General features: G+C 56.1%; 2 protein-coding genes across 3 annotated transcripts; one reads left to right on the top strand and one right to left on the bottom strand.

The window, feature by feature from the left end:
- Window positions 1-594: 594 nt before the first annotated feature.
- ZNF598 (zinc finger protein 598, E3 ubiquitin ligase) lies at window positions 595-12,576 on the bottom strand. Of its 2 annotated transcripts, none has more exons than XM_027117821.1 (12): window positions 12,326-12,576; window positions 7,131-7,243; window positions 6,316-6,445; window positions 5,772-5,983; window positions 5,475-5,692; window positions 4,833-4,950; window positions 4,009-4,223; window positions 3,719-3,803; window positions 2,833-3,611; window positions 1,907-2,057; window positions 1,647-1,791; window positions 595-1,558 (listed from the first exon to the last, which is right to left on the bottom strand). In XM_027117821.1, the coding sequence occupies exons 1-12, from the start codon at window positions 12,542-12,544 to the stop codon at window positions 1,205-1,207; spliced, it is 2,739 nt and encodes a 912-aa protein (XP_026973622.1). In that variant the 5' UTR covers window positions 12,545-12,576; the 3' UTR covers window positions 595-1,204. The 2 variants fall into 2 exon arrangements, with proteins under 2 accessions (XP_026973622.1, XP_026973623.1); XM_027117822.1 differs by having other exon boundaries at window positions 4,842-4,950.
- NPW (neuropeptide W) lies at window positions 12,543-23,356 on the top strand. Its single transcript, XM_027118366.1, is given in 4 exon segments — window positions 12,543-12,695; window positions 22,671-22,719; window positions 22,722-23,229; window positions 23,320-23,356. Coding segments are annotated over 4 exon segments (747 nt in total).
- The last annotated feature ends 1,213 nt before the right edge of the window (window positions 23,357-24,569 follow it).

The raw sequence follows: 24,569 nt of genomic DNA, 5'->3' as shown, positions 1-24,569 counted from the left end.
CTGGCCTGGCCCCACTGCAGGCCACGTCCCCTTCATCACCTGGGGTACCCCCTTCTGCTTCTTTTAGAAAGACATCTCTTTCTTTTCATCTAAGGATGTTGCCTTATTTGGATGTAGCTATGTGTTTAGACCTTTTTTCCTACTATTTATATGTGTTTGTGGCAGAAAGGAGAGAGTTCACTGGGTGTCTGGTTCCTTTTCAAAATACTGGATCCAAATAATTAAGTACAAATTATTTTCTTTCAGTATTTCAGATATGCCCTGCACTGTTTCTAAATTGTTCTTGTTGATCTTTAGTAGCTCCTTCACTGGTCTATGGATTGAAACCTCAAGTCTGTGTTACTCCCAGGTTCTGGAAGAATAGTTTTACTGGGTACACAGTGTAGGTCAAGCATGGCTGTCTCTACTCCTGGAAGGCTTGGGCGGTGCTCGACCTCCAGGACTGGAGCCCAGGGTTGGCTGCTTCTTCCTGTGAGCAAGCCCAGCTCTCCCCACAGGTCTTCCCCGCCCCAGCACTCACTGGTGACCACCTGAGCTGTAGTGTCTGACAACTGTGAGTGGGGTGACCCCGGAAGGCAGAGAAGCTCAGCTATGTGCATTATTGCAAAATAAATTTATTTGAAGATAAACTGTCTTATAAAAGGTCAGAGGCAATTTGAGATCCCAGTTTCAGCTAGTCTCGTAAAAAGATTCAACTTCAAGTAGCACGATTTCGTGTCTGCTTTTAATCCTGAACGTTCTTGAATAATGAAACAGCCAACTGTTTACACAACACACTCAACATCTGACTCCAGCACCCCTGGCCCCACAGCTCAGGGACCACGGTGCCGCAGCCCTCAGGCTCAGGCGGTCCCAGATTGGGCCACCGTGGCCACCGGCTCTGACAGCACACACAGGTCCTGGCATCCCAGCCCTTCCCTCCCCAGCACCTTCCAAAAGCATGAGAATGTAAACCCAGACCAGCCTGCTGCTGAGGCAGGGGTCTTTCTCCAGTTCCCAGGAGAAATCCAGATGGACTCCTGCATGACGGTGTGCTGACAGGGTGGTGCGGGCCTTCCTGGTGATCCCTGGCAGGCCGGCCAGCTGAGGGGCCTGAGCGGGTGGCCTCACCTGGCTGCCTGGCAGCCCAGAGGGAGGAGGAGGGAGAAAGGAGGCTCATGGGTGTGGCGGCTCCTGCCTGCGCTGGCAGGAGCTACGTCCGGAGCTACGTGAGGATCCTGGCGATGGCCTGCAGGGAGGGGAAGTCGTCGTCCCGGGCAGCGTGCAGCGCCTGGTGGCTGTTGACATCACCGTGCGCGAGCACCTGCTGGCAGGTGGGGCACACGCAGCAGTCCAGGCCCGCCTGCTGGGTGCTGGCCTGCCATGCACTCTTCTTGCTCTTCTTGGCCTTGGTGCCGGGAGGCCTCTCACGGCCTCGAAAGCCTGTGTGTGCAGACAGCAGCTCCTGCTGCTTGGCCGTGTCGGGCAGGAGCACCAGCAGCTCGTTGAAGATCTTCTGGAAGTTTTCCCCCAGCAGGTCCCGGCAGCTTTTGTAATACTGGGCTGCGGAGATCACGCCCTGCCACCCAGAGCCAGACCCAGTCACACCTGGCCCAGGCCTGGGCCCCAGGTGGCCGGGCTGGCCCCCACACCCCCGCCTGCCTGACCTGTCTGAACTGCCCCGAGTGGCTCTTGAACTTGCTGAAGCAGGCCTCGTCGCTCTGCAGAAAGTCCTTGATGGACCGGATGAGCTGCAGGTTCCTTTCCCGGAAGTTCTCGGGGATCAGGTAGGCCCGTGGCACGGGTGTTGGCCTGGGTTTGGAATCAGGACATGGGGAGGAGGTGGAGGCTTCAGCCTTTGGAGTGGCCCAAGGTGAGGGCACTCCCCCCACAGGGGCATGAGGCCAGATGGCCCACGCACACTTACGCTTTCGTGGTGGTCGTAGTGCTGGGAACACAGGCCGGGTGGGGGCTAGGCAGAAGGCCAGAGAAGCCAGGGGGTGGCTTGCTGACAGGGGGCACCAGACCCGGTGGAGGTGGAGGCGGAGCGCCCTTCAGGAGCACCACGGTGTTGAAGCCTGTGGAGGATGGGGGGGCACACAGGAAGATCTCAGGACGTGACCCTCGCTGGCCAGGCAGACAAGCCTTGGTCCCCCACTTCCCATAAGCTGCCCATCTCACCAGGGTCAGGGTCAGGCTTTGTCCACAACCGCACCTCCCCCACAAAGCAGGCCCAGGGCCTGATGATGCCAAGAGCCGGCATGCATGCTGTGCTCCCTCATAGCAAATGCTGGCCTAAGTTAACTCATTTTTGCCTTCATCTCAAGAGAGTGCTAGGAGCTTCCCTGGTGGTGCAGTGGCTGAGAATCTGCCTGCCAGTGCAGGGGTCACGGGTTCGAGCCCTGGTCTGGGAAGATCCCACATGCCGCGGAGCAACTAGGCCCGTGAGCCACAACTACTGAGCCTGCGCGTCTGGAGCCTGTGCTCCACAACAAGAGAGGCCGCGACAGTGAGAGGCCCGCACACCGCGATGAGGAGCGGCCCCCGCTCACCGCAACCAGAGAAAGCCCGCGCACAGAAACGAAGACCCAACACAGCCAAAAATAAATAAAAGGATGCAGAGAAGTTATGTAGCAGACCAAAGTCACGCCGCTCACAGACATGGAGCCTGCATCCAGACTTGGCCGTCAGGTTTCCAAGGAAGCTGGAAACCACCACACAGGCTCATCTCTCCCCACCTGCACCTGCACAACCTCGGGCTATGCTCCTCTTGGGCCCAGGGGCTCCAGCCTGACTCAAAAACCTGGCCCCTTCCCAGATGCCCAAAAGCAGGCCTGAGCCAGGCACACATACCTGGGGGCGGGGGCATCCTGGGTGGGCAGGGGCCGCAGAGCGCTGGGAAGTCTTCCTGGGGCGTGGGGCAGGGGAGGGGCCCCAGGGGCCTTGGGAGCCCAGGGGGTTCCTTGGGGATGCTCCGAGCTGGGACCAGCCCCTCTGTGTGTCCGTTGACGATGACAGCAGCTGACCCCTCAGCTCTGCCAGTGGGGGCCGCGGGGGCCTGCTCAGCCCCGGGGGGCCCATCTTTGTCAGGGGGCAGTGGCGGGGGAGATGAGGCACCCGACTTCTCGGAGCCCACCTTCTTCTTCTTGCCGACCTTGGTGAAGGTCTGGGTGGAGGCCACAGCCAGCAGGGAAGAAACGGCGACTGTCGTGGGCACGCCCCGCACCTCCTGGGTGGTGAGGCTGGAGCGGCCATCCTCCTCCTCCTCCTCCTCCGCGCGGGGCAGTCCGCTCTTTTTACCACCCTTACCCCCCTTCCCAGCCTTCCTGGGGGGCTGGCTTCCCCCGCTGGCAGACTGGGCCCCTGGGGCGGGATGCGCCACCTTCTTGCTACCACTGCTGTTCCAGGCAGAGATGAGACTGGTGGGGGCAGCGCTGGGCTTGGAGGCAGAGGACACCAGGGCAGGAAAGTCCTCCTCCTGGAAGGTGCTCCTGCCCCTGGCAGGGACAGAGTAGGCCAGCGCCAGCCCCACGGGGCCCAGGGAAGCTGCTGTGGAGCAGGGGGAAGAAGTGGAGGCACAGAGACTGGGGAAGTCTTCGTCCTTGAGCTTTGAAGTGGGGGGCGGGAGAGCACTGTGCCGAGAAGAGGAGAGGGGTCAGTGGCCTGCCAGGCCCTGGCCTGCCCGGCGGCCACCCTCCACCCACCTTACATAGGAGCCCCGGTTCGTGCACACATGTACCTTGGAAATGTGGCTCCTGCAGCCGAGCCAGTTGCTGGCAAGGCCTCTTGGCTCACAGGACCATTTATTGAGGCTTCCTTGGAGCCTACAAGACACAAAAGAACCCTAGGTCAGGGCTGACCAACGCTGAAGGGCAGGATCAGACCCTGTGGGGTGATTGGCGAGCACACGGGTTCTCACTGGCCTTGTGGGTGGAGGCCCTGCGAGTCCGGGCACCGCCACGCTGGTCAGGAGCCCACCTCCCACCTCCTGCACCAGAGTAGAGTTGCCTACAGGGAAGGCCCACTCACCTGGGCCTTCGCCCTGAGTCCGGGGCGGGCGCCAGGGGCCCCGGGGCTCCTCGGGACCCTGCGCACCTGCCTCCTCCTTCCTGGGCCTGCTGCCCTCCTCCTGGTCCTCACTCCTGCGTGTGTCCTGCTGCTGCTGCTGCTGCTGCTGCTGCTGTTGCTGCTGCGCAGCCACCGAGGCCCGGATGGCAGCTGCCACTTCTCGGTCTTCTTCTTCCCTGGGATGGGGATGACTTCAGGCTGGGCAAGGCCCAGGACTACAGTGACATGCAGGATGAGGGGCTGGGGAGGGGCCTTGCCCCTGGGAAGCCTGGACACCAGGAGGCTGCCTGCCAGGAGCCAGCGGGACCGGTGCCAGCCCAGCCTCCCTGTCCAGGAGAGGGCGCTGTGGAGGGAGCTGGACCATCCACCTGCCAGCCTCAAGCTTCGGCTCCCTGGGCAACACCCGGCCCTGTTCTCTGGGGTAGCATTTGGGGTCCACAGATGCCTCGATCCAGCCCGGCCATCGGGGGCAGCCCAGCCTGAGTGCGTGCCTGCCACGCTGGGGCTTCATGGCACAACTGCACTGAACCCCCAATGACCCAGGATCCCCCTTACCACCCCAATCTGCAGGGTCCCAGTGTCTCTGGCTAAAACTAGGGGAAAGTGAAGGAATCCTCACTGAGGACACCTAGCAGACCTGTTGCCATGCCCAGGACACCAGAGGCCAGAAAGCCAAAGTCCCCTGACAGCGGTGCCTATCCCCAGCCCAGCTGTTGGCTGCTGCCACCGCCTCAGGGGTGGTGCCAGGAGAACGTTAAGTCCTGGCGGCACGCAAATCCTCCCACCTCTTGTACCTCCAGCTTCCTCGGCGGCTCTGCTGGGCTCCACGACCACTGGCCCGGCCCGTGCGGCCCTGGCGGTTGTACCTGTCCAACTCCTCGTAGTCCTCGCCACCAACGACCCCTGCGGCCAGCACACAGCCCCGTCACGGGCCCAGGCCAGACCGAGGCCAGTGCTCTGGCTTAGACAGCAGAGGCCTCCCCACCCACCATAGCACCTGAACCTGGGGTATGGGCGCAGACACCTCTCAGGGTTCACAGTGGTCCTGGGCCTCTAGCCTAGGCACCAGGTCAGAGCAAGAACTGGGCTGGGAGAGGGGCCTGGGCCTGCTGGCCCCACAGTCCCAGGAGGGACCTACATACAGTGGGCACTCAGTCATCCTCCTGACCTGGGGAAGAGTCCCAGGGACCCCAGAACAGCAGATCTGAGAACCCTCAGGAGCCAGTGAAGAGCTCCCTGTCCCAACATGCTCAGGTGCTTGGGGCTCCTCAATGGGCTGGGGGGACACAGGCTCAACAGGCTTGTCCCTTGTCCCCGCTCACACGTGAGGGGTCAGATCAGGACCTGGGTCTGAGGCCTCCAGAGCAGGGCTCCGCAACGTGAGCCCTGCCTTGGGGCCCCCGCTCGGCAGGGCGGGCCCCACTCACCCTCGTTCCGGCGCGAGTGCCGCGGCGTGTAGCTGAACTGCAGGTCGATCTGGCGGTTCTGGCGGGCCTCGGCACGGCTCCGGCTGTGGCAGGCCATCTTGTGGGCCTTGAGGTCGATCTCCGTACGGAATGCGTGGGTGAACTGCTCGGTGCTGCAGCGACCCTCCTCGCACAGAAAGTGCTTTTCTCGGAAGTGCTCACGCAGATACGCGTAGTCGCTGCCAGAAACCGGGTGTCAGCAGGGGCCCTCGCCCAGCCCGCTTGGGTGTCCCAAGGTTGCCGTGCGCCCACTCCCACCTGTAGTAGTCCTGGGCCCCGTCTGAGTCGCAGAAGTGGCAGAAGTAGTGGTCGCGACGCAGGTGCTTGAGCAGCTCGTCGTTGTCCAGGTAGCGCTCGTCACAGAACTTGCAGAGCGGGTGCCCACGGTGCGACGTGTCGTCAGGGTCCCCCTGCATGCGGTGCCGAGCCAGGTCCTTGCGCGAGTACCACTTGCGCTCATATGTGAAGATCTGCAGGGAATGGGGGGCTGGGAATGGGGTGGGGGCTCCCAGGCCTCCTGCCCCTTCCCACGGCCCGACAATGCAGGGGACCCTGTGGCATCAGTTCTGCCCCAGAGCCCCAGACACCAGCAGCCTGGAGGGCTCTGTGAGGCAGGAGAGCTGGGGATGCTGGGAAACCCTGGGGATCTGGCCTGTCCAGGGCCAGAGGCAGCAACAAGCCGCTCACAGCTGTCTGGCTGAGCACCCTGTGCCAGCCTCTACCGGGCCTGGCCTCCACCCACCTCCACCAGGTGCTCCCTGAATGCCCGATCCCCAGGCAGGTGCCATGGGGTAGGGTTCACCTTGAGGTGTTTGAGGCACAGCTTGCAGCAGAATAGCTCATGTTGCTTCCGCATATGCTGCTCCAGGTCCCCAAAGAGGCCAAAAGGTGGCAGCTCAGGACACCGTGGGCACTCGTGCTGCAGCAGCTGCCTAGGGAGACATCGAGAGCCACCAGTGCCCCCGAAGGCACTCAGCATCACTGTCCAGAGGGGCACTAGAACCACCCCACGGCCCCTCACCCAACGCCCCTGCAGATGCCCTGGAAGCAAGAGCCAGGAGGATGGGCACTCCTGCCCCACCGTGCATTTCAGCACTCTGACCACTGAGCCAGATGGTGCTGGGCCCAGGGCCTGAGCTGAACAAGGCCACGGGGTGGGGCTGGGTCCACGATCCAGGAGACTGACCCCTGCATCAGATGGACATGATGACTGAGCCCACACAGGTGCCTGCCCCCTCACCTGGAAGATGAGGACCACCCTCAAAACAACTGTATCCCTTTATGAGGTTTTTCTGCCATAGGCTAAGAGCTTGATTTGCAGAAGCTCCTGACCACCTCAAAAAGCCCCAGAAAGCAGGGCTGTGTGCCTTCCCTGAATTCACCCCTTGTCGCCCACTGCCCCCTCTTTACCACCACCCCAGGAGGGGGACTGTGAGCATCCCCCGTTACAGTAGAGAAAACCAATGATAGAAACCAGCCACCTAGCCTTGACATCTGCACCACACCAGTGCCCCCTCCCCGCTGAGGGATGTGAGGAGCAGAGGAGGTGACAGTCCGTCCCCACCACAAAGCATCCCACAGACCCTCAGAAACCCAGGCCGAGAATTCCCCTCTCACCTGTACAAGGCAAACACTTTTCCATCGGCAAAGTAGATGTCATACTTCTTCTCATGCTGAAGCTGATGGATAGGGATTGTGGCAAAGGTAGGAAGCTTCTTCCCAAAGACCACCTGAAACCAAAAGCAAAAGGGACTGGTGAGCCGGACCATGGACGCGTCAGGCTGAGGAGAAAGGGAGGCACTCAGGGCCCCTCCTGGGAGGCTTGAGGCAGGTCCCAGCAGGAAGCACCCTCTGCCAGCCTGGGCCAGCCTTGTCTCCTCTCCCCACCCGCAGCCCACCCACCTAGGGTTGCCAGGACAGAGACGCAGCGGCTAGCCTTGCCACCAGGGGGCAGCCGGCTCCACACTCATCCACACACAAACTGGCACCTGCCAGAGAGACAGAGGCCGCCCCAGGGGCAGAGACAGGGATCAGACAGCCAGGCAAACCGGGGCTTAATCACATGGGTATTGGGCACAGGATGACTTTCACCAGGAGAAAGGAGAGACACAGTCCAAGGAGCAGCTAAGGAAACAGTGAATGCTACCAGGCCAGATTGCATGCGTCAAGGCCTGGCTACCCTCCACGCACCCATGATGCTTCCATGATGGCAAAGGGGGAGAAGGGCTCCCCCACAGGACTCGGTCATGGCCCCCGCCCGTTCTTGGCCAGCTTCCTGCCTGTTAACTGGGCTGTCTGGGGGTGCCAAACAGAGGAGCTAGTGTGCTGGTCGTGGACACCTCTGCAGCCTGGCCACTTCTCCAGCACTCTCAGGTAAAGCCTGCTGAGCCTGGCCCAGCAGCCTGCTCTGCCTCTCCACAGACCCTGGCACTGGACGATGACCAGACCCCTGTTCCAATGCCCCCAGCCTGGCCCCCAGGGCCCCCGCACAGGCTCAGGCCTACCCTCTGAGTCAACAAGGGCACTGCTCCCTCCAGGGCTCCCTCATCCTCCAGTCCCCCTTTCTCTCTGTCCCCTCCCCCTTGCATCAAGACCACACTGGCCCATCTCCTCCTCTCCGTGCCCCTTTCCGATCCACCACTGTCCCCCAGCCTGGAGCTGGCCACTCGCCTCAGCTCAGAGTCCTTACCAGCACACCCAGGGGGACAGCCTTTCCTTGGTAAAGGCCACATCAAGATCACCCCTGCTAGGTTTAGGCCCAGTCAGGGAGGATGTCTGGGGCCAGGGTGGCCATGAACTTGGGAAAGCGTAGGACTGGCTGGGGAGAGTGGGTGGTTACACCATCCCCAACAGCAGGGTGGTTAAAACTGATTCCCTGGGGGCTCTGGAGAAGGAGATGGGGAGCTCAGCCTCTACTTGTGAGGACATGCTTGGGGGTGTGGAGAGCAGGCTGACAACCAAGCCTGCCCCCCACCCGCCCCCACAGGAGCCCAATGGAAGCATCATGGTCCAGCCACAGCCATTCTGGAGGGTCAGAGCGGGTGGGAGGGATGGGCAGCGCCCCAACAGGCTTTTCTTCCCCTTGTCACCATGTCTGGCAAAGCTGGGCAGGATGAATGTGGCTGCCCACCCCTGCCCCCGCCACACGCTGAGCGCACCTCATCCCAGCTGCACCCTGTGACCCATCTTCACAGGGAGGTCTTGGCTCTGCCTCCAAAGGGTCACCCTCCGCACCCTCTGCCCCAGTTTTCTCCGTAGTCCCAAAGGGACATGGGGAAGGTCCTCGAGCCTTCCACTGGCCTCTTCTCATGGGATCTGCCCTCCTAGAGCAAGCCCACATCCAGCCCTGCCTTCCAACCACTCCCAAGGGTACCTTTCCAGCACAGACCCCAGTTCCTGCCTGGGGATAGGCGCCTGCAGGTGCAGGGCCATGAACCACTCAGGATGCTGCTGGAGGAGCACAGAGAACAAGGAATTAACCACCGGGACTCGGTGCCCATAACCCCAGCCTCGAGGGGAGCCCCAAAACTGCCAACAAGCATCCAAGCTCGACAGACTCAGCAGAGGAACAACTTCCCTCCCAGAGAAACCTGTGCCAGGAGGGCCCGCGCCCCACCCTCACCCCGTCACCCTCCTTTCAGAGGTCTGCTCTGATCCACCACAGGTGGTATCTCTCCTTGGGCTGTGAGCACCCTTGCCGTGGACTGAGTGACAGTCAGCTTGGGTGGGGTGTCTGTCCCTCCCGAGCAGTCTGGTAGGGCAGCCCAGGTTGGGCACAGCTGAGCCAGGGCAGAAGGGGGACACTGGGTTGGCTCAGGAAGAGATTGGAACCACAGAAGAGGCTTGGGAAAGGAAAGTGTTCATTTGAGAATGAGGGTGAGCAGGTTTGGAGCTGGGGGGTGGGATGGGGAAATGCTAACTGCCCCTCACAGACAGGCTGGGACCAGGACTGGGCCCCCCGGGCCTGCACCAGACGATGGGATGGCAGTGCAGCCTGGAATGGCCAGTGTCCCTGCCCTCAGCAGAGGGTGAGGTGAGACACAAAACTGCATGGATGGAGGAGGATGAGGGTATGCTGGCCTGGCCAGGGATGGGCAGGAACCCATTAGGGATCCAACCAGTGTGGCCCAAGACCCACCCACGCTGGTGATCACCCTGATGGGAGGGGATCATGGGTCCAAGGACAGAGGTACAGGCCAGGCCTAGATACTTGAGGAGGGACCGCCCTGGGCAGCCCCTGGGTGGGCCAGGTAGTAAATGACTAACGGGGCAAGGGTGCCTCTGGGTGGGCCCCAAGATCAGGTCCTGAGGAGAGGCAGATGGGGGCGAAAGTCCCCTCAGACTCCCCCACCACAGGGGTTTCTGCCTGGGGCCTTGCTGCTCCCCACTCCCAGCGTGCAGCGAGCACTCACGGAGAATGAGTGCGTGAGAGGACAGGGATGGGTGTCAGCAACGACCAGTGTGAGAGCGGCTGGACGGGGAGAGTACAGGGACCCAAGGAGCCAGACGTGGACAAGCAGGTCCTCTCAGAGGAGGCGGGCCAGGACCAGGTTCGTGGAGAGGGGGCAGGGACAACAGAAGTACATGGCCTGAGTCAGCAGGTCCTGCCTCCTGACCTGCCTTCAGCTTCCCCTCCCAATTCCTACCTATGAAATGGGGCAGTGGGGCTGTACCAGGTGGCCTGCAGGGCCCCTCCTAGCTCAGACACATCCCACTTTGTACAGCAGCCCCATCAAGCCTCTTCAACATCACCGGGGATCAGAGCAAGGTGGAAAGTAAGACAAGAATTGTCTTTTAGAAGAAAGTGGCCTGGGGGAAAGATACAACCAGGGAAGACAGGAACCCAGGACTTGACAACAGTCTCAGCCAGTGTGCCCTCAAGACCAGCGCTGCTGCTACCCATCAGCTGGGAGCCTGCCTCGGCCTCCACCCTGAGCAAGTGCCGGGCAATCTAACTGATCTGGCTCCTCACCCAGGCCGGCACAGGGAGGCACCAGGTCAAGATGTAGGAATTAACTAGCAAACGGAGCTGGCCTGTCGCAAAAAGCATTTTGGCACACTTTCCTCCCAATTTTTTACAAAGACTTAGTCCCATAAAAGAGACAGAGGAGAGGCAGGGTTCAGGGGTTTGGGGCCGCTGTGGGATTTCCGAGCAGGCATGGGACACAGGACGTATTCAGAGGACAGTGCAGGACTCAGCAAGGGAACAGAAGGGATACAGGGGCGTTCAGAGTTCAAGAGTGAGACGCAAACAGGATGAATGGAGAGGAGCATCATCTTCCCAAACTTCCCAGAACACCCTCCTGCTACCTAGCAACTAGGAGCAGGCCTGAGAGGAAGGCCAGACTTGGCCAGGGCACCTGATGCCAAACCACACCCCAGCTGGAGCCAGCTGAAAGCTCATGTCCACACCCCCTTGCCACAGAGTCCTTGAAGGGTATGGGACCCACAAGGTATGAGAGAGGCCAGATGCTAGCTACAACACCCATATATAGGTGTCTGCTTACTTCCTCAGTGAGACCTGCAGTGCCCAAGGCCGGGGCCTCCGCTGCACGTGCCTGCCTGCCTGCCTGCCTGCCTGGAAGGAAGCTACAGGTGTGCTGGGAAACCTGGCCATTCAAGAGTTACATCACGTTATGCAAGACTGGAAGGCAAGGCAGGCTCTGGTGAAGTTGGGAGGTGCCTTCTGACTAAGTCACAGACCCAAGGTTTCCCCAACTGCTCCTGCACCCCAGATCCCTCCCAGGTCCGGGTGCATCTCTGTCCACCCCATTACAGACTGACAGCATCTCCAAGTGTCTTTTTCAGATAGGGCACAGAGTAGGTGCCCACAGAGTGCTCATGGGATTACAGCATTTTCTTGGCTCCTTTAACATAAAAGTCTACTTTTAAAAAAGAAAGTGAAGAAAGGATGTCGTTTCCTTTCGTTTCACAACTCTGGAAGCAAACATATCTCAAAGCACAGCAAACCAAGGGAGCTCCAGCTAGGTGCTCCCAGCCAGCAGCTGGCATTGCGGGGAGGGTGGGAGAAAGCTCCGTGGAGCCCTCTGACCTCACTAGGGCTTCCAAGTCTGGACAATCAGAAACTCCCTCTCCTCCACTCTGGAGCTGAGCCCCACCCCGCCCCCCCGCCACGCCACCGCCACCAGGTGGAACCGGCAAGGAGGAAAACTTCGCAACACTTTTATCCCCATCCACCAAGCACCCTGAGGAGACCTCAGTGGTTCTGCCTTCCCCTCTGGTGGTGATGGTGAGTACAACCATCACTTAATAGATAGAAATGCCATTCTCAGAAGGAGTTTGCTCAGCGTCACCCAGAAAGGCCCAGAAACACAGCTAGGCTGGAAATGCCCAGATTGACCCTCTGCTTCCAGGACAGATTGCCACTGAAGGTGCCCACTTTCCCTGTTGCCTCCACCGGAATGGAGACCTCTGATGAATAATCTCCCAAGACGAGCAGGTCTAGGAGCTCCTGCTCTGATCATGCCCCTCCTGTGGCCCGGCAGGAATTCCCGGGGCTCAGGAGGAAAGCCCCCAGACTCTGTCCCCACAAGGACCGCTGCCTCTTCAAATCAGCTCGGCCACCTCCTGCCTCCCGCCCCCACACGCCCCACAGTCGGCCCCACGATGGGGACCCCGCCCCGGGTGGCCCCGCCAGGCCTCTCTTTTGGAAGCCGGCGCCACTAGGCCTGCAGCCGGATACCAGGAAGGCAAAGTCCCCTTCCGGCCTCCGGGTGACCAGCCGCCCCGCCCGGCCGCGCCCCCGCTCCCGCCCAGTTGCCCCGACACGCGGCCCTGCCAGCGCAGCTCACCTGGCGCAGCTCCTCGCGGCACACGGCGCAGTAGCGCTGCTCGCACAGCACCCGCATCTTGGTGGAGCAGCGATAGCACACCGGGTGGTCGCAGCGGCCCAGCGCCGTGGCCTCCAGGTCCCCGCAGCACAGCACGCAGCTCCCGCCGCCCCGCTCAGGTGCCGCCACCGCCGCCTCCAGGGCCGCGCGCCTCCCCTCCGGGGCCGCCGCCGCCGCCATGGTCCGGGATCCGGCCCCCTCCCGGCCGGCGCGGCGCGGCGCGGGACGGACTGGCTCCCAGCGGGCCCGCCCCTTCCGGGGCGACGTCACCGCCCCGCCCAGCAACGGCCCCACCTGGCGGAAGTGCGCTCACGACTTCCGCCTCAGCGAGGCGCCGGCTAGAGCGGCGCCACCGGCACCGGGCGCTCTAGGCGGAGTGGGCAGGTTGTAGGTCAGCCGCAGGTCCGGCGCCGGGCTGCGGGCATCAGGCCCTCCTCTCCTCTGACCTTAGTCTTGGGCCAGCTCTGTCCTCCCAGAGCAAAATGTTTAATGCTCCAAATATTGATGGGTCATACTTATACTAAAGTGTTACTCGTTGTTCATCTGAAATTCAAATTTAACTAGAAGTCCTGTATTTTTATTTGCTAAATATTTTGCAACCCTATTAGGAGCTCAAAATCTCTTTCCAACCCAGATCTTTCTTTTGAATTTGGGACACACACGGGCGTGGTCATAGGGCACACACACGCGCTTGCGCACTCACAAACACAATCCCTATCAGAAAAGACAACACGTGGTGACATCAGTCTCTGAACTAGGAGCGGTCTCCCCCAGTCCCGATAGAAAGGCGGGTAGAGAACCTGTCCTCTTCATGGCTGGGCCCACCCAGCTGAGCCCGGAGGCTTGACGCAGAGAAACATCAGGGCAGGTTTGCTGATTGGACGGTTGTGAATCCTGGGGCTTTGGGTCTCTGCAGCTGTTGGGGGGCCTCCTCATTACCCTTGGGGGCCAGGCACACTCAGGACCTCCCTTCTGCTATCACAGGAGGCTACTCCGGATCTGAACCCTTCCAGAAAAGAGGCAGTGTGTTGTGAGCGGATGAGCTTGGACTTTAGAATCAGAAATGGGCTGGAGGACTTCCCTGGCTGACCAGTGGTTAAGACTATGCCCTTGGGCTTCCCTGGTGGCTCAGTGGTTGAGAATTTGCCTGCCAATGCAGGGGACACAGGTTCGAGCCCTGTTCCGGGAAGATCCCACATGCCACGGAGCAACTAAGCCCATGCACCACAACTACTGAGCCTGCACTCTAGAGCCCGTGAGCCACAACTACTGAGCCCGCGTGCCACAACTACTGAAGCCCGTGCGCCTAGAGCCCGTGCTCTGCAACAAGACAAGCCACCACAATGAGAAGCCCGCACACCGCAACAAAGAGTAGCCCCCGCTCACCACAGCTAGAGAAAGCCTGCGCGCAGCAACGCAGACCCAACGCAGACAAAAATAAATTAATTAATTAAAAAAAAGACTATGCCCTTCCACTGCAGGGGACAGAGATGTGATGCTGGAGAACTATAGAAACTTGGCTTCACTGAGACATCAACTCAGCAAACCTCCTCTCATCACCCAGATGGAGCAGGAAGATGAAATGGAGACAGTAGAGAGAAGAATTCATCAAGATACCTGTTCAGATGAGCTGATTCTCCTTAAAGCCAAACAACCACAGCAAAAACAAGGTATTTTGGAGAAATATACACTCAATGGCAAGAAGGAACAAACTCTTGGAGGCAATCCCATTCAATGCAGTGAAATTGTTGAAGCCTTGAGTGTGAAATCTAGCATTACTCACAGTAAAATTTACCCTAGCAAGAAACTCCATCGATACCTTGACTCTGCAAAAGTCCTTAGAGATTCTTCACATCTTAAGCCACCTGAGGGAATTCTTCCTCGGGAAAAATCTTATGAATGTAAAAAAGATGAAAATGCCTTCCTCAGGAGTTCTAACTTAGCTGGGTTTAAGAGACAACATACAGAAGAGACATCCTATGAATGCAGTGACTGGGGGAAAGTCTTAAATTCAATCTCACACCTTAAGAAGGATGAAAAAACTCACATTAGAGAGAAACCTTTTGAGTGTAATCAGTGTGGTAAAGTATTACAGAGCCATTCATCCATTAAGTTGCACATGAGAACCTACACTGGAGAAAAACCATTTAAGTGTGATCAGTGTGGGAAAGCCTATAGCTCAAGCTCTTACCTTACACATCACAAGAGAATTCATACTAGAGAGAAGCCCTATGAATGCCATGACTGTGGAAAAACCTTCCGAGATAGCTCACTTCTCAGACAACATTCAGGGACTCATTCAAGAGAAAAAGCCTACAAATGTAATCAATGCAGCAAAACCTTCAGTAGAAGCTGTAGGCTTACCATAACCAGATAACACATACTGGAGAGAAACCCTATATGTGCAGTGATTGTGGGAAAACCTTCAGTATCCTCCCATATTTTAAAAGACATAAGGCAATCCACACTGGAGAGAAATCCATTGAATGTAGCCATTGTGGTAAAGCCCTAAGTAGTAAGTCATCTCTTAAGATACACCTGCGGATACATACTGGAGAGAAACCTTACAAGTGTGATCAATGTGGGAAAGCTTTTAGGCTGAGCTCCAACTTTATCAGGCACAAGAAAATTCATACTGGAGAGAAACCCTGTAAGTACAATGACTGTGGGAAAACCTTCAGGGATAGTTCATGCCTTAAAGAACATGTGAGAATTCACACTGGAGAAAAACCCTTTACATGTAATCGATGTGGAAAAGCCTTCAGAGTGAAATCTTTCCTCGTTTTACACAAGAAAATTCACATGAAAATGAAACATGAATGTAAGGAATGTGGGAAAACATTCCGTGGTCTCTTATCTCATAGGAGGCATATGAAAATCCATACCAGGGACAAGAAACCTTTTAAGTGCAGTGAGCATGGAAAAGCTTTTAGCAGGCATGTGTCCCTAACAATACACATGAGAACTCACATGGAAGAGAAACTCTATGAGTGTAATCAATGTGGAAAATCCGTTAGTGTAAAGTGTAATCTCATTGCACACAAAAGAATACATACTGGAGAAAAACCCTATAAATGCAATGTCTGCAGGCAATGTTTCAGTAAATCCTTACCCCTTTGGTGTCATGAGAGAACTCATGCTCAGTAAACCCCCTTTTAATGATATCCATGTAAAGTAGCTTTCAGTGAACTCTCAATCTTTAAGACATACAACCAAATGGTAAGTGAAAAGAACTGGTTGTGAAGAATGTGAGAAAGCCTCTAAGTAATGCATATATGGAAGAAACCTAAGTTATACAATGATTGTGAGAAATCGTTTATTCATTCATTATCCCTTAGAAGATATGTGATAACGCTGAAGGGAAAATGTTTTAATATCTTCAAGACTTGTTACTTGAGAAAAATAAACACCTAATGTTTTAAGTCAAAAAAAAAAAAAAAAGAAAGAAAAGCTGTCCTGCTGTCCAGCTGCCCTACAGTGAAGCCCACACTCAGCAAGCCATGCCCCCCAAAAAAGGAGCAGCCAACCAGTGTTGCAGGGTCTCACTCACAACTGTGCACAGGCAACAAATGATCTCCAGACTCATGAGGAAAGCCTGCAGTGTGTGATACAGGGATGAAAACAAGCAGACCCAGAGATCAGAAGGAAATTTTAGACAGATCATAAACATATATATCTATATATATATTTATATATATATATATATAAGCCACAGAAGCAATCCCAGAATAGGAGGGGAAAATCTGAACTTGGATAGTGGCAGTGGAGATTAAAAGGAGGAGAAAGAGGGCTTCCCTGGTGGTGCAGTGGTTGAGAGTCCTCCTGCCGATGCAGGTGACACGGGTTCGTGCCCCGGTCTGGGAAGATCCCACATGCCGCGGAGCGGCTGGGCGTGTGAGCCATGCTGAGCCTGCGCGTCCAGAGCCTGTGCTCTGCAAGGAGAGAGGCCACAACAGTGAGAGGCCCGCCTACGGCAAAAAAAAAGGAGGAGAAAGATTCAAGAGATGTTCCTCCCTCCAAGGAGATATATATATATATATATATATATATATATATACATACACACACACACATATATACATATATGTATAATTTATATATATTACTTATATATATAATTTATATACATATATATTATATATATATATATATGATATTCACAAGAAAGATATTCCTTCCATGAAATGAGACTAGGATGCCTTGAACAACCATAACAACCACAAAGCAGAGAACAAGAAAGAGCCCTTAGAAATTAAAAATTAAAAACATAACAACAGGGACTTCCCTGGTGGTCCAGGGGTTAAGACCCTGCACTCCCAATGCAGGGGGCATGGGTTTGATCCCTCATCGGGGAACTAAGACCTCACATGCCACATGGCGCGTCCAACAAAACAAAACTAACAACAACTAAAAGTTCAAGAGCAAAGTGGGAAGATAAAGTTGAGGAAGTCTCTCAGCAAGCAGAACAAGACAACTAGATAGAAAACAGAGAAAATAAGAAGATAGAAGTCTGAATCCAGACAGTGTAGTATCTAACTAATAGGAATTTCAGAGAGAACAGAGAAAATGGAGAGGCGCAAATTATCAAAGAGCCAATAAGGCAAGATATGCCAGAGCTGAAGGACATGAGTCTCCACGTTTAAAGGACCCAATCAAGTAAAAAAGACCCTCAGTGAGGGACATCATCATGGAATACCAGAGTACTACAGATAAAGCAAAGGGCCTGAGAGCTTCAGGAGGGAGGGGGTAAGGAGGGAGAAAAACCTGCATGATGGATTGAGAATCAGACTTACAATCCTGGGACACTGGAAGCTAGAAATTCTCTCCAATTTCTGAAGGAATATGATTTCCATCCACAAATTATACACCTAGAATAACTTTCCATCAACGCATAAAGCCATCAACATAAAAAGGACAAAGTATTTAGCTCCCATGTCCCCATTCAAATGATGCCTGTGCAGAGGCTTAGAGAGTGGATGTCCAGATTGGAGCAGGAGGCCAAGGGCTCCCAGAGGGAGATTTCCAGAGTAAATAAGGAACTGATGGTGGGTGATCTCCTTGTGTGCTTGAGAATCAGGAAAATTTATTGCAAGGAGCTTGGAGCTCCTTGGAGCATTTGGGGGGAAATAACAAACTAAGAATATAGAAAAACAAGGAAAGAAAGATAATAAGACAGCTATCAACAAGAAAAAAATGTAATTATAGTACACTACTTGGCTCAGCAGAGAGTAATATTTACATGGTCAGAATAATACAAATGCTGACTAGTGTCAACCAAAAATTATGATAAAATCATATTGGGAGGATGGAGAGATGAGAAGTGAGGTGACTGGGGTGGGAGAGAGCCAAAGCTTCATCTAAATTAGGAGGAAGCCATGGGACTTCCCTGGTGGCGCATTGGTTAAGAATCCGCCTGCCAGTGCAGGGGACACAGGTTCAAGCCCTGGTCCAGGAAAATACCACATGCTGCGGAGCCCCTGTGCCACAACTACTGAGGCTGTGCTCTACAGCCCATGAGCCACAACTACTGAGCCCACGCGCCTAGAGCCCGTGCTCCACAACAAAGAGAAGCCACCGCAATGAGAAGCCTGCACACCACAATGAAGAGTAGCCCCTGCTCTCTGCAACTAGAGAAAAGCCCGCGCGCAGCAATGAAGACACAACGTAGCCAAAAATAAATAAATAAATTTAATAAATTAGGAGGAAGCCGTTTGATGCCTAAAAAAAAAGGTAAATTTAAAAGCAGCAGTTTATAATCTCAGTTAGTGTTTCTCAATTGGAAGTGATTTTGGCCTCAAGGAGACGTGGAAATGTCTGGAGACATTTTTGGTTGTCACAGTGGGGTGGGATTGTTACTGACATCTACTGATGCATTAGTTTCCTATTGTTGCTGTAAAAAAATTACAACAAACAATGGCTTAAAACAACCCAAATTCATTAGATTACAGTTCTGGAATTCAGGAATTCAAAATGGATCTCACTGGGATAAAATCAAGGTGAAGGTGGGCTGCATTCCTCCTGGAGGCTCTAGAGGAGAATCCATTTCCTTGGCTTTTCCAGCTTCTAGGGGGAGCCTGCATCCCATGGCTCGTGGCCCTTCCTCCTTCTGCAAAGCACATCACTTCACCCTCTGTTTCCATTGTCACCATTCCTTCTCTGACTCTTCCTCCCTCCTCCACGCTAAAGAACCCTTGAGATTACATTGGGCTCACCTGGATAATTCAGGGTGCTTTGCTTATATTAAATTCAGTGGATTAGCATCCTCAATTTTATCTGCAACTTTAATTCCCCTTTACCATGTAAAGTAAATATTCACAGGTTCCAGGGATTAGGGCATAGATGTCTTTGGGGAGGGGCTATTTTGCTGCCTACACAAATGAGTAAAGGCCAGGGATGCTGCTCAACATCCTACCATGCCAGAACAGCCTCACAAATGCCAACCATGCTGAGGTTGAGAAAATTCCGATCTGAGGTGATAGATGAGTTATTCTGGGGCTTCTGGCTAGGAAGTGGCGTAAAGGAGCCCCCTAGGGAGCTGAAATCTTTTCTACCTTGATCTGGGCTGTGGGCACACAAGTGTAGGCATATGTAACAAATGCAATTGTTAAGATGTGCACACTTTACTCAAAGTATCTTATACCTCCTTAAAAAGACCACCCATTTTTAGAGTAGCAGTTAAGTTTATGACTTCAAAATATGGAGGCAAATACTAGGAAAAATAGCTGAAAGAGTTGGAAGTAGTTGCCCCTGGAGGGCAGGATGGGGATGTGAAAGGGTGGAACAGAGACAGCTTTATTTTGTCCCTTATACTAGCATTTGACTTATAACGTATATGACCTTGATATTATAAAATATAATAATTTTTAAAATGACAAAACGGAGAGATTTCCTCATTTACTGTGTCATTAGGATGGGGTTCCTGTTGGCAGCCAGGCTCTGTGCCTGGGATGGGGGCCGTGAGTATGAGGCAGACATGGTCCCAGTCTCTGGAGGGCTTGGTCCAGTGTCAGGGGAGGTGGTGTGCAAATAGTCAGAAGCCATGATCAGTCAGCTTCTAGAAGGGGCTGTGTGTGGATGAAAGGAGTGGTGAGCCCCAGAAAGACAAGGCAGCTCTTATGGACCATTAGGGCCACTACCTCCTCTGGCAATAGACTTTGGCTCCAGAGTCCTGGATGGGGGAGGGCTGGCAGAGACATTTGTCCCTGGGCCCCTGGGGTCAGGGCTAGGTAAAGCACAGAGCCCCTCTTCCTGAGCACCCCAAACTAGGAGCCACCAGGGACCATCAAGTTGTTCTGTGCTTTTCTCCCTTACCCAGCCCTGGGCTCCCTGCCTGCCTGCCTTCCACACACCTCCAGCTGACAGGCAGCCGCCCTGCTCTGTCCTAATGTGGCCTTCATCCTTCACCTGCACCCTGACATTTTCACTCTCTCTGGTTCACAGTCATAAACAAGCGGGAGGGATTGCTGGTATTTAAACTTCAGACACCAAACGTATCATTGTGCAGAGCATTTTTTTCTTTGCTCAACGTTGTGTTTTCAGATTTACCATGCTGCTAATTGTAGTTCTCTTAAATTTTCCAACTGCGCAGAAACGTCCGTTACAGCATAGGCCATGATTGATCAGATTTCACATCGATGACATTCTCCCTGCAGAAGCTCCCTGTCTGCCCAGGCTGCAGTCCTCTGCATCCCCTTATTAGGGAGGGGGCAGCAGTGCCAGGGGACCCTGGCAGCCCGCTTGTGCCACACTGCCCGCCCACCAAGCACTCTAGGCAGCTCTCAAGGTGGAGGGGCCCCAGAAGAGTGAGGCAGAGGTGGGAGGGGCAGCTTTCCACTCGGCCCACTGGTCCCTTCGGTCCTCCAGGCCCTTCCAGGTACGCAGGTGGCTTCCTCTGTACCCCCTCCCTGCCTGGTCCCAGCGCTGTCACCCCTCCATCAAAGGGATTTCTCTGACAATTTAGGGGACTAGGCAGCCGCTAGAACAGCAACAGCAACAGCAATTAGATGGTAGCCACGCCATTTATAGAGCGCCTACTGTGTGCCAGGCACAGTGTCAAGATGTCAAGGCCCAGCCTGGATTTTTTTTTTTTAATATTTATTTATTTATTTAGGCTGCGCCAGGTCTTAGTTTCGCATGCGGACTTCTTAGTTGTGGCATGCATGTGGGATCTAGTTCCCTGATCAGAGACTGAACCTAGGCTCCCTGCATTGGGAGCGTGGAGTCTTACCCACTGGACCACCAGGGAAGTCCCCCAGCCTGGATTTCTTTTCTTTTTTAAAAAAAATTATTTTATTATATTTTTATTTTTGGCTGCATTGGATATTTGTTGCTGAGTGCAGGCTTTCTCTAGTTGGTGAGTGGGGCGTTGTGGTGCGCGGGCTTCTCATTGCGGTGGTTTCTCTCATTGTAGAGCATGGGCTCTAGGCGCTCAGGCTTCAGTAGTTGTGGCTCATGGGCTCAGTAGTTGTGACTCACAGGCTGTAGAGCACAGGCTCAGTAGTTGTGGGGCACGGGCTCAGTTGCTCTGCGGCATGTGGGATCTTCCCGGACCAGGGATCGAATCCGTGTCCCCTGCATTGGCAGGCAGATTCTTAATCACTGCACCATTAGGGAAGTCCCAGCCTGTATTCTTAATACTCACAGCAAGCTGACCGGGATTATCCCCAGTTTACAAATGAGGAAACTGAGGCAGAAGAGGTTGAGGCACTTACCCCTCCCCCCCCCACCACCATCAAGCCTGGGTCACTGGGCTCCAGGACACATTTCTCAGCAGCTCTGCAGGGCCTTTGTGGGGAGAGCTGCTGCTGCTGCTGCTGCTTCTAGAGCTCCCCAGGGGATTACCAGAATCTCTCTGCCCCTCATGCCTCAGAAGCAGACACCGTCCTCGGCACCCCTCAGCCCCTCTGTTCCTCTTCCAACATGCAGGTCTGAGAGGAAGGACAGACTCAGACTGTGTTCCCCCATGCCCCCGGGGTCACCCCTCCTTTTTGCTGAAGAGACAGGCGGAGGGGGATGGGAGGTTTCCATTGAGCACTGCAGCTGGGGTCCCCAAACTGGAACTCTCAGGCTGGGGGTCTAGGTTGGGCCCCACTCCCCCTAGTGCTTACCCAACAGGTGACCTGGAACAAGTTAATTTTCCCCATGCCTTAGTTTCTTCATTGGTAGATGGAATCAATAATTGTCCCACGTTGTGGCATTGTTTGGAGATCAAAATAAGATATTTCAGGATCCTTGGTGTCTGGGATCTAGAAGGTGCCCCGTGAGTGGTGTGGTTGCTGGGGGGTGGGGTGAGGTGTGATTATTTTGAGGGCTGCATCCTCCCTGGTTTAGGACTCAGGCAAGAATGGGTCAGGCCCTGTCCTCTGGAAGGGGGCTATTAAGCCCAGGCAGGCACAGAGGGATACTCTGGGAGACTATTCAGAGAAGGGCTATCTAAGCAGGATCCTGAAGGATGAGTAGGAGTTTGCCAGATTGAAAAGGATGGAATGTCCCAGGCACAGAAGCACAGAGGTGGGCAAACTCATGGGTTGTTGGGTATGGCAAGTGAATTGAGACTGCCCTGGCCAGAGAAAGTGGTTTTGGGGGGGATCATAACCAAAGAGGAGGCTGGAAGACTGCAGAGCTTATCCTTCCCAGGCAGTATGAGGGGCTGACTCTTTATTCTGGGAGCCTAACCTAACCACTGTTTCAGAGAGGGTTTGATGCGGCCAAACTTGCAGTTGCAAGCATCCATCCAGCTGCAGCTGGGAAGTGGGTTGTTGGGGAGAAGCTAGGGGTTAGGGAGGAGAGGAATGGGTGTGGGAACAGATTTGATAGCTGTGTTAGGCGAGGACAGGGAACAACCCTCCAGGGGGAACATACACAGAGGGGTCTTGAGTGGTGCAGAGGGCCCCCACCAATCAGCTCTCCTGCTTTACCCCAGTAGGGCTCTGCCGGCCTCCCTGTCTTTGCTCTGCTTGTGCCCCACCTGCAAGAGCTCTGGCTCAGGGAACATCCTGTCCCCCCATCCCTATGCCTGGAAGTTCCTCTCTTTGGGGGGAAGAGGCAGAGGGGGGCTAAGAGAGGGGAGCAGGGGAGCCCCAAGCAGAGCGTCAAGATTAATTCTACATAGAGGCCCACTCAGCGAGGGTGCTTCAGTAACACACGTCCCCGCCTCGCAGCCTGGGCTCCTCCTCTCACTTCATCCCTCCCCCTACCCTTGGGGAGCCCCTCAGGTACCGCGGGGGCGAGCAGGGGCGGGGCCACCGAGCAGTTATAGCTGGACCCACCCGCACCAACTCCTAGCCTGTAGCCTCCCGCACTCCAGCTTCCCGACACTGCGCGCCCAGACACGACTGAGCCAGTTTCTGGTCCGCCCTCCGGGCGGCGGTCAACGTGAGCACCCTGGCGCGGGGCACGGGGGTGCGGAGCCCCGGGCCGGGGCCCACTGCGAGCCGCTGGCTGATCGCATTGCTGTTGCTGCTGTTGCTGCTGCCGCTGCCCGCCGCCGCCTGGTACAAGCACGTGTCGAGTCCCCGTTACCACACGGTGGGCCGCGCCGCGGGCCTGCTAATGGGGCTGCGCCGCTCGCCCTACGTGTGGCGCCGCGCACTGCGCCCGGCTGCCGGGCCCCTTGCCTGGGACGGCTTCGGCCTGGGCGTGTCCCCCCAGGGGCCATCTGCCAGAAGCACCGTCTCTGGGGGGCCCGCCGCCCGCGATGCTCTGTTGCTTCCCTCCGGAGTTCAGAAACTGTGGGAGGTGCGACGCAGCAGCTCCCGCGCAGGGCTCCCGGTGAGTGCGCCTCGCAGCCCGCGCGCCCCGAAGTCCGCGCCCCAACCGGAGCTGCGGCTGGGATCCTACTCCTGGACCTCTGAAGAGCGGGCCAGGTACGCGGGGAGAGGAAGGGGACGGGGACAGCAGTGGACGAGGGTGTCTCGGGAGATCTGAGACCGGAGCGCACGTCTGCCTGCCCACAGGGCACCCTACAACCTTTCCATCCCCGACTCCCAGTAGAGGAAGGCTTTCCTGGGGCAGTCCCTACTCTTCCAGCCTGGGGAGTCGGGGGAGCGGTAGTGGAGGTCGCACAACCCTCTTCCCACGGTCCTCTCTGTTCTTTCCAGAGCCTTCGGAGTGTCTCCTGCTCAGTCATGGTCTGCGCAGGGAACCGCCTTCGCCAGCCCCCGCCTCTCCCCAGAGCCGTCCTGATCGCAGCCCCTGCCCACGCCCCCACGCCTGACGCAGGCGGAATGTCTTCTGCCAGCAGGCCGGCCATCTGGTCAATAAAACCTGCCTAGTTGCCGCGCCCCGGTGTTTGACCCTTTTCCTCCGCGATGTGTACTTTACATCTAGCTTCGGGGCGCAAACAGCCGCGCCCACGCCCTGGCAAATGTCAGGAGCCCTCCAGCTGGCCCGGGCAAGCTCCCCTCAACAGCCGAGATCTGTGTGTCCTTGCGGGGCAGAATGGGGGACGGAGGCTGACTCTGCTGGGGGCTGGGTCCCCTTCTCCCTTCTCTGCCAGTGCTGCCCCTCCTGTTAGGGTGTGAGGTCATTAGACCAGGTCCCAGGGTCCCCCAGGAGGGGAGGGGTATCCCACGGTGGGGGAGGGCAGTCAGACGCTGGGTCCTGCTGCCACTTACCAAGGTGTGCAGGAGGAGAGCAGTAGCTCACACCCTCCGCGCTGAGCTGGAGCCCCCACTCCAGCCTCCTAGGAGGCCCACAGGAGGTCCCCTCACTATGCCCCCTGGCCAGCATGGGGAGAATGTCCTCCCCAAGGGGGTGGGACCTTAAGACCTGGCAGCCCATCCAGTCTTTTCCCCATCTCCCAGAATTCATTTCAAACCCGGATCTCCTTGGAACCCCTCCCTCCCCTCAGCCAAGGGCTTCCAGAGACAAAGTGGGAAACACCTGGCCCCCTTCTTCATCGCCATGGCCGTGATCTCTCCCTAGGGAGGAAGGGTCCCTCCACCTGAGACCCCCTTTCCTCCTCAGGAACCCCTCCACTTCTTATCCCCTTCTGCATTTCCAGTTATTATCTCCAGTCCCCCCATATAAATGTGCTCTGCCATCTTGAATAGCAAGGACACCTGGGTCCCCTTCCAGTGCCCCCCTCACTCCACCCTTCTGCTCCCCCTTCAACCCTCTTCAGTGTGGTCTCCGACTCCCACAACTGTCCTGGACCTCGAACTGCCTGGTCACTGTGCCCTGATGCTGTCTGCCCTTCTAGTCC

The sequence above is a fragment of the Aethalodelphis obliquidens genome, unplaced genomic scaffold, assembly GCF_003676395.1.
Source record: "Aethalodelphis obliquidens isolate GAN/ISIS:26980383/991018 unplaced genomic scaffold, ASM367639v1 scaffold18, whole genome shotgun sequence".
Classification (NCBI taxonomy): Eukaryota; Metazoa; Chordata; class Mammalia; order Artiodactyla; family Delphinidae; genus Aethalodelphis; species Aethalodelphis obliquidens.
Note: the sequence above shows the minus strand (reverse complement) of the source record. Positions and strands in the feature narration are given on the sequence as shown.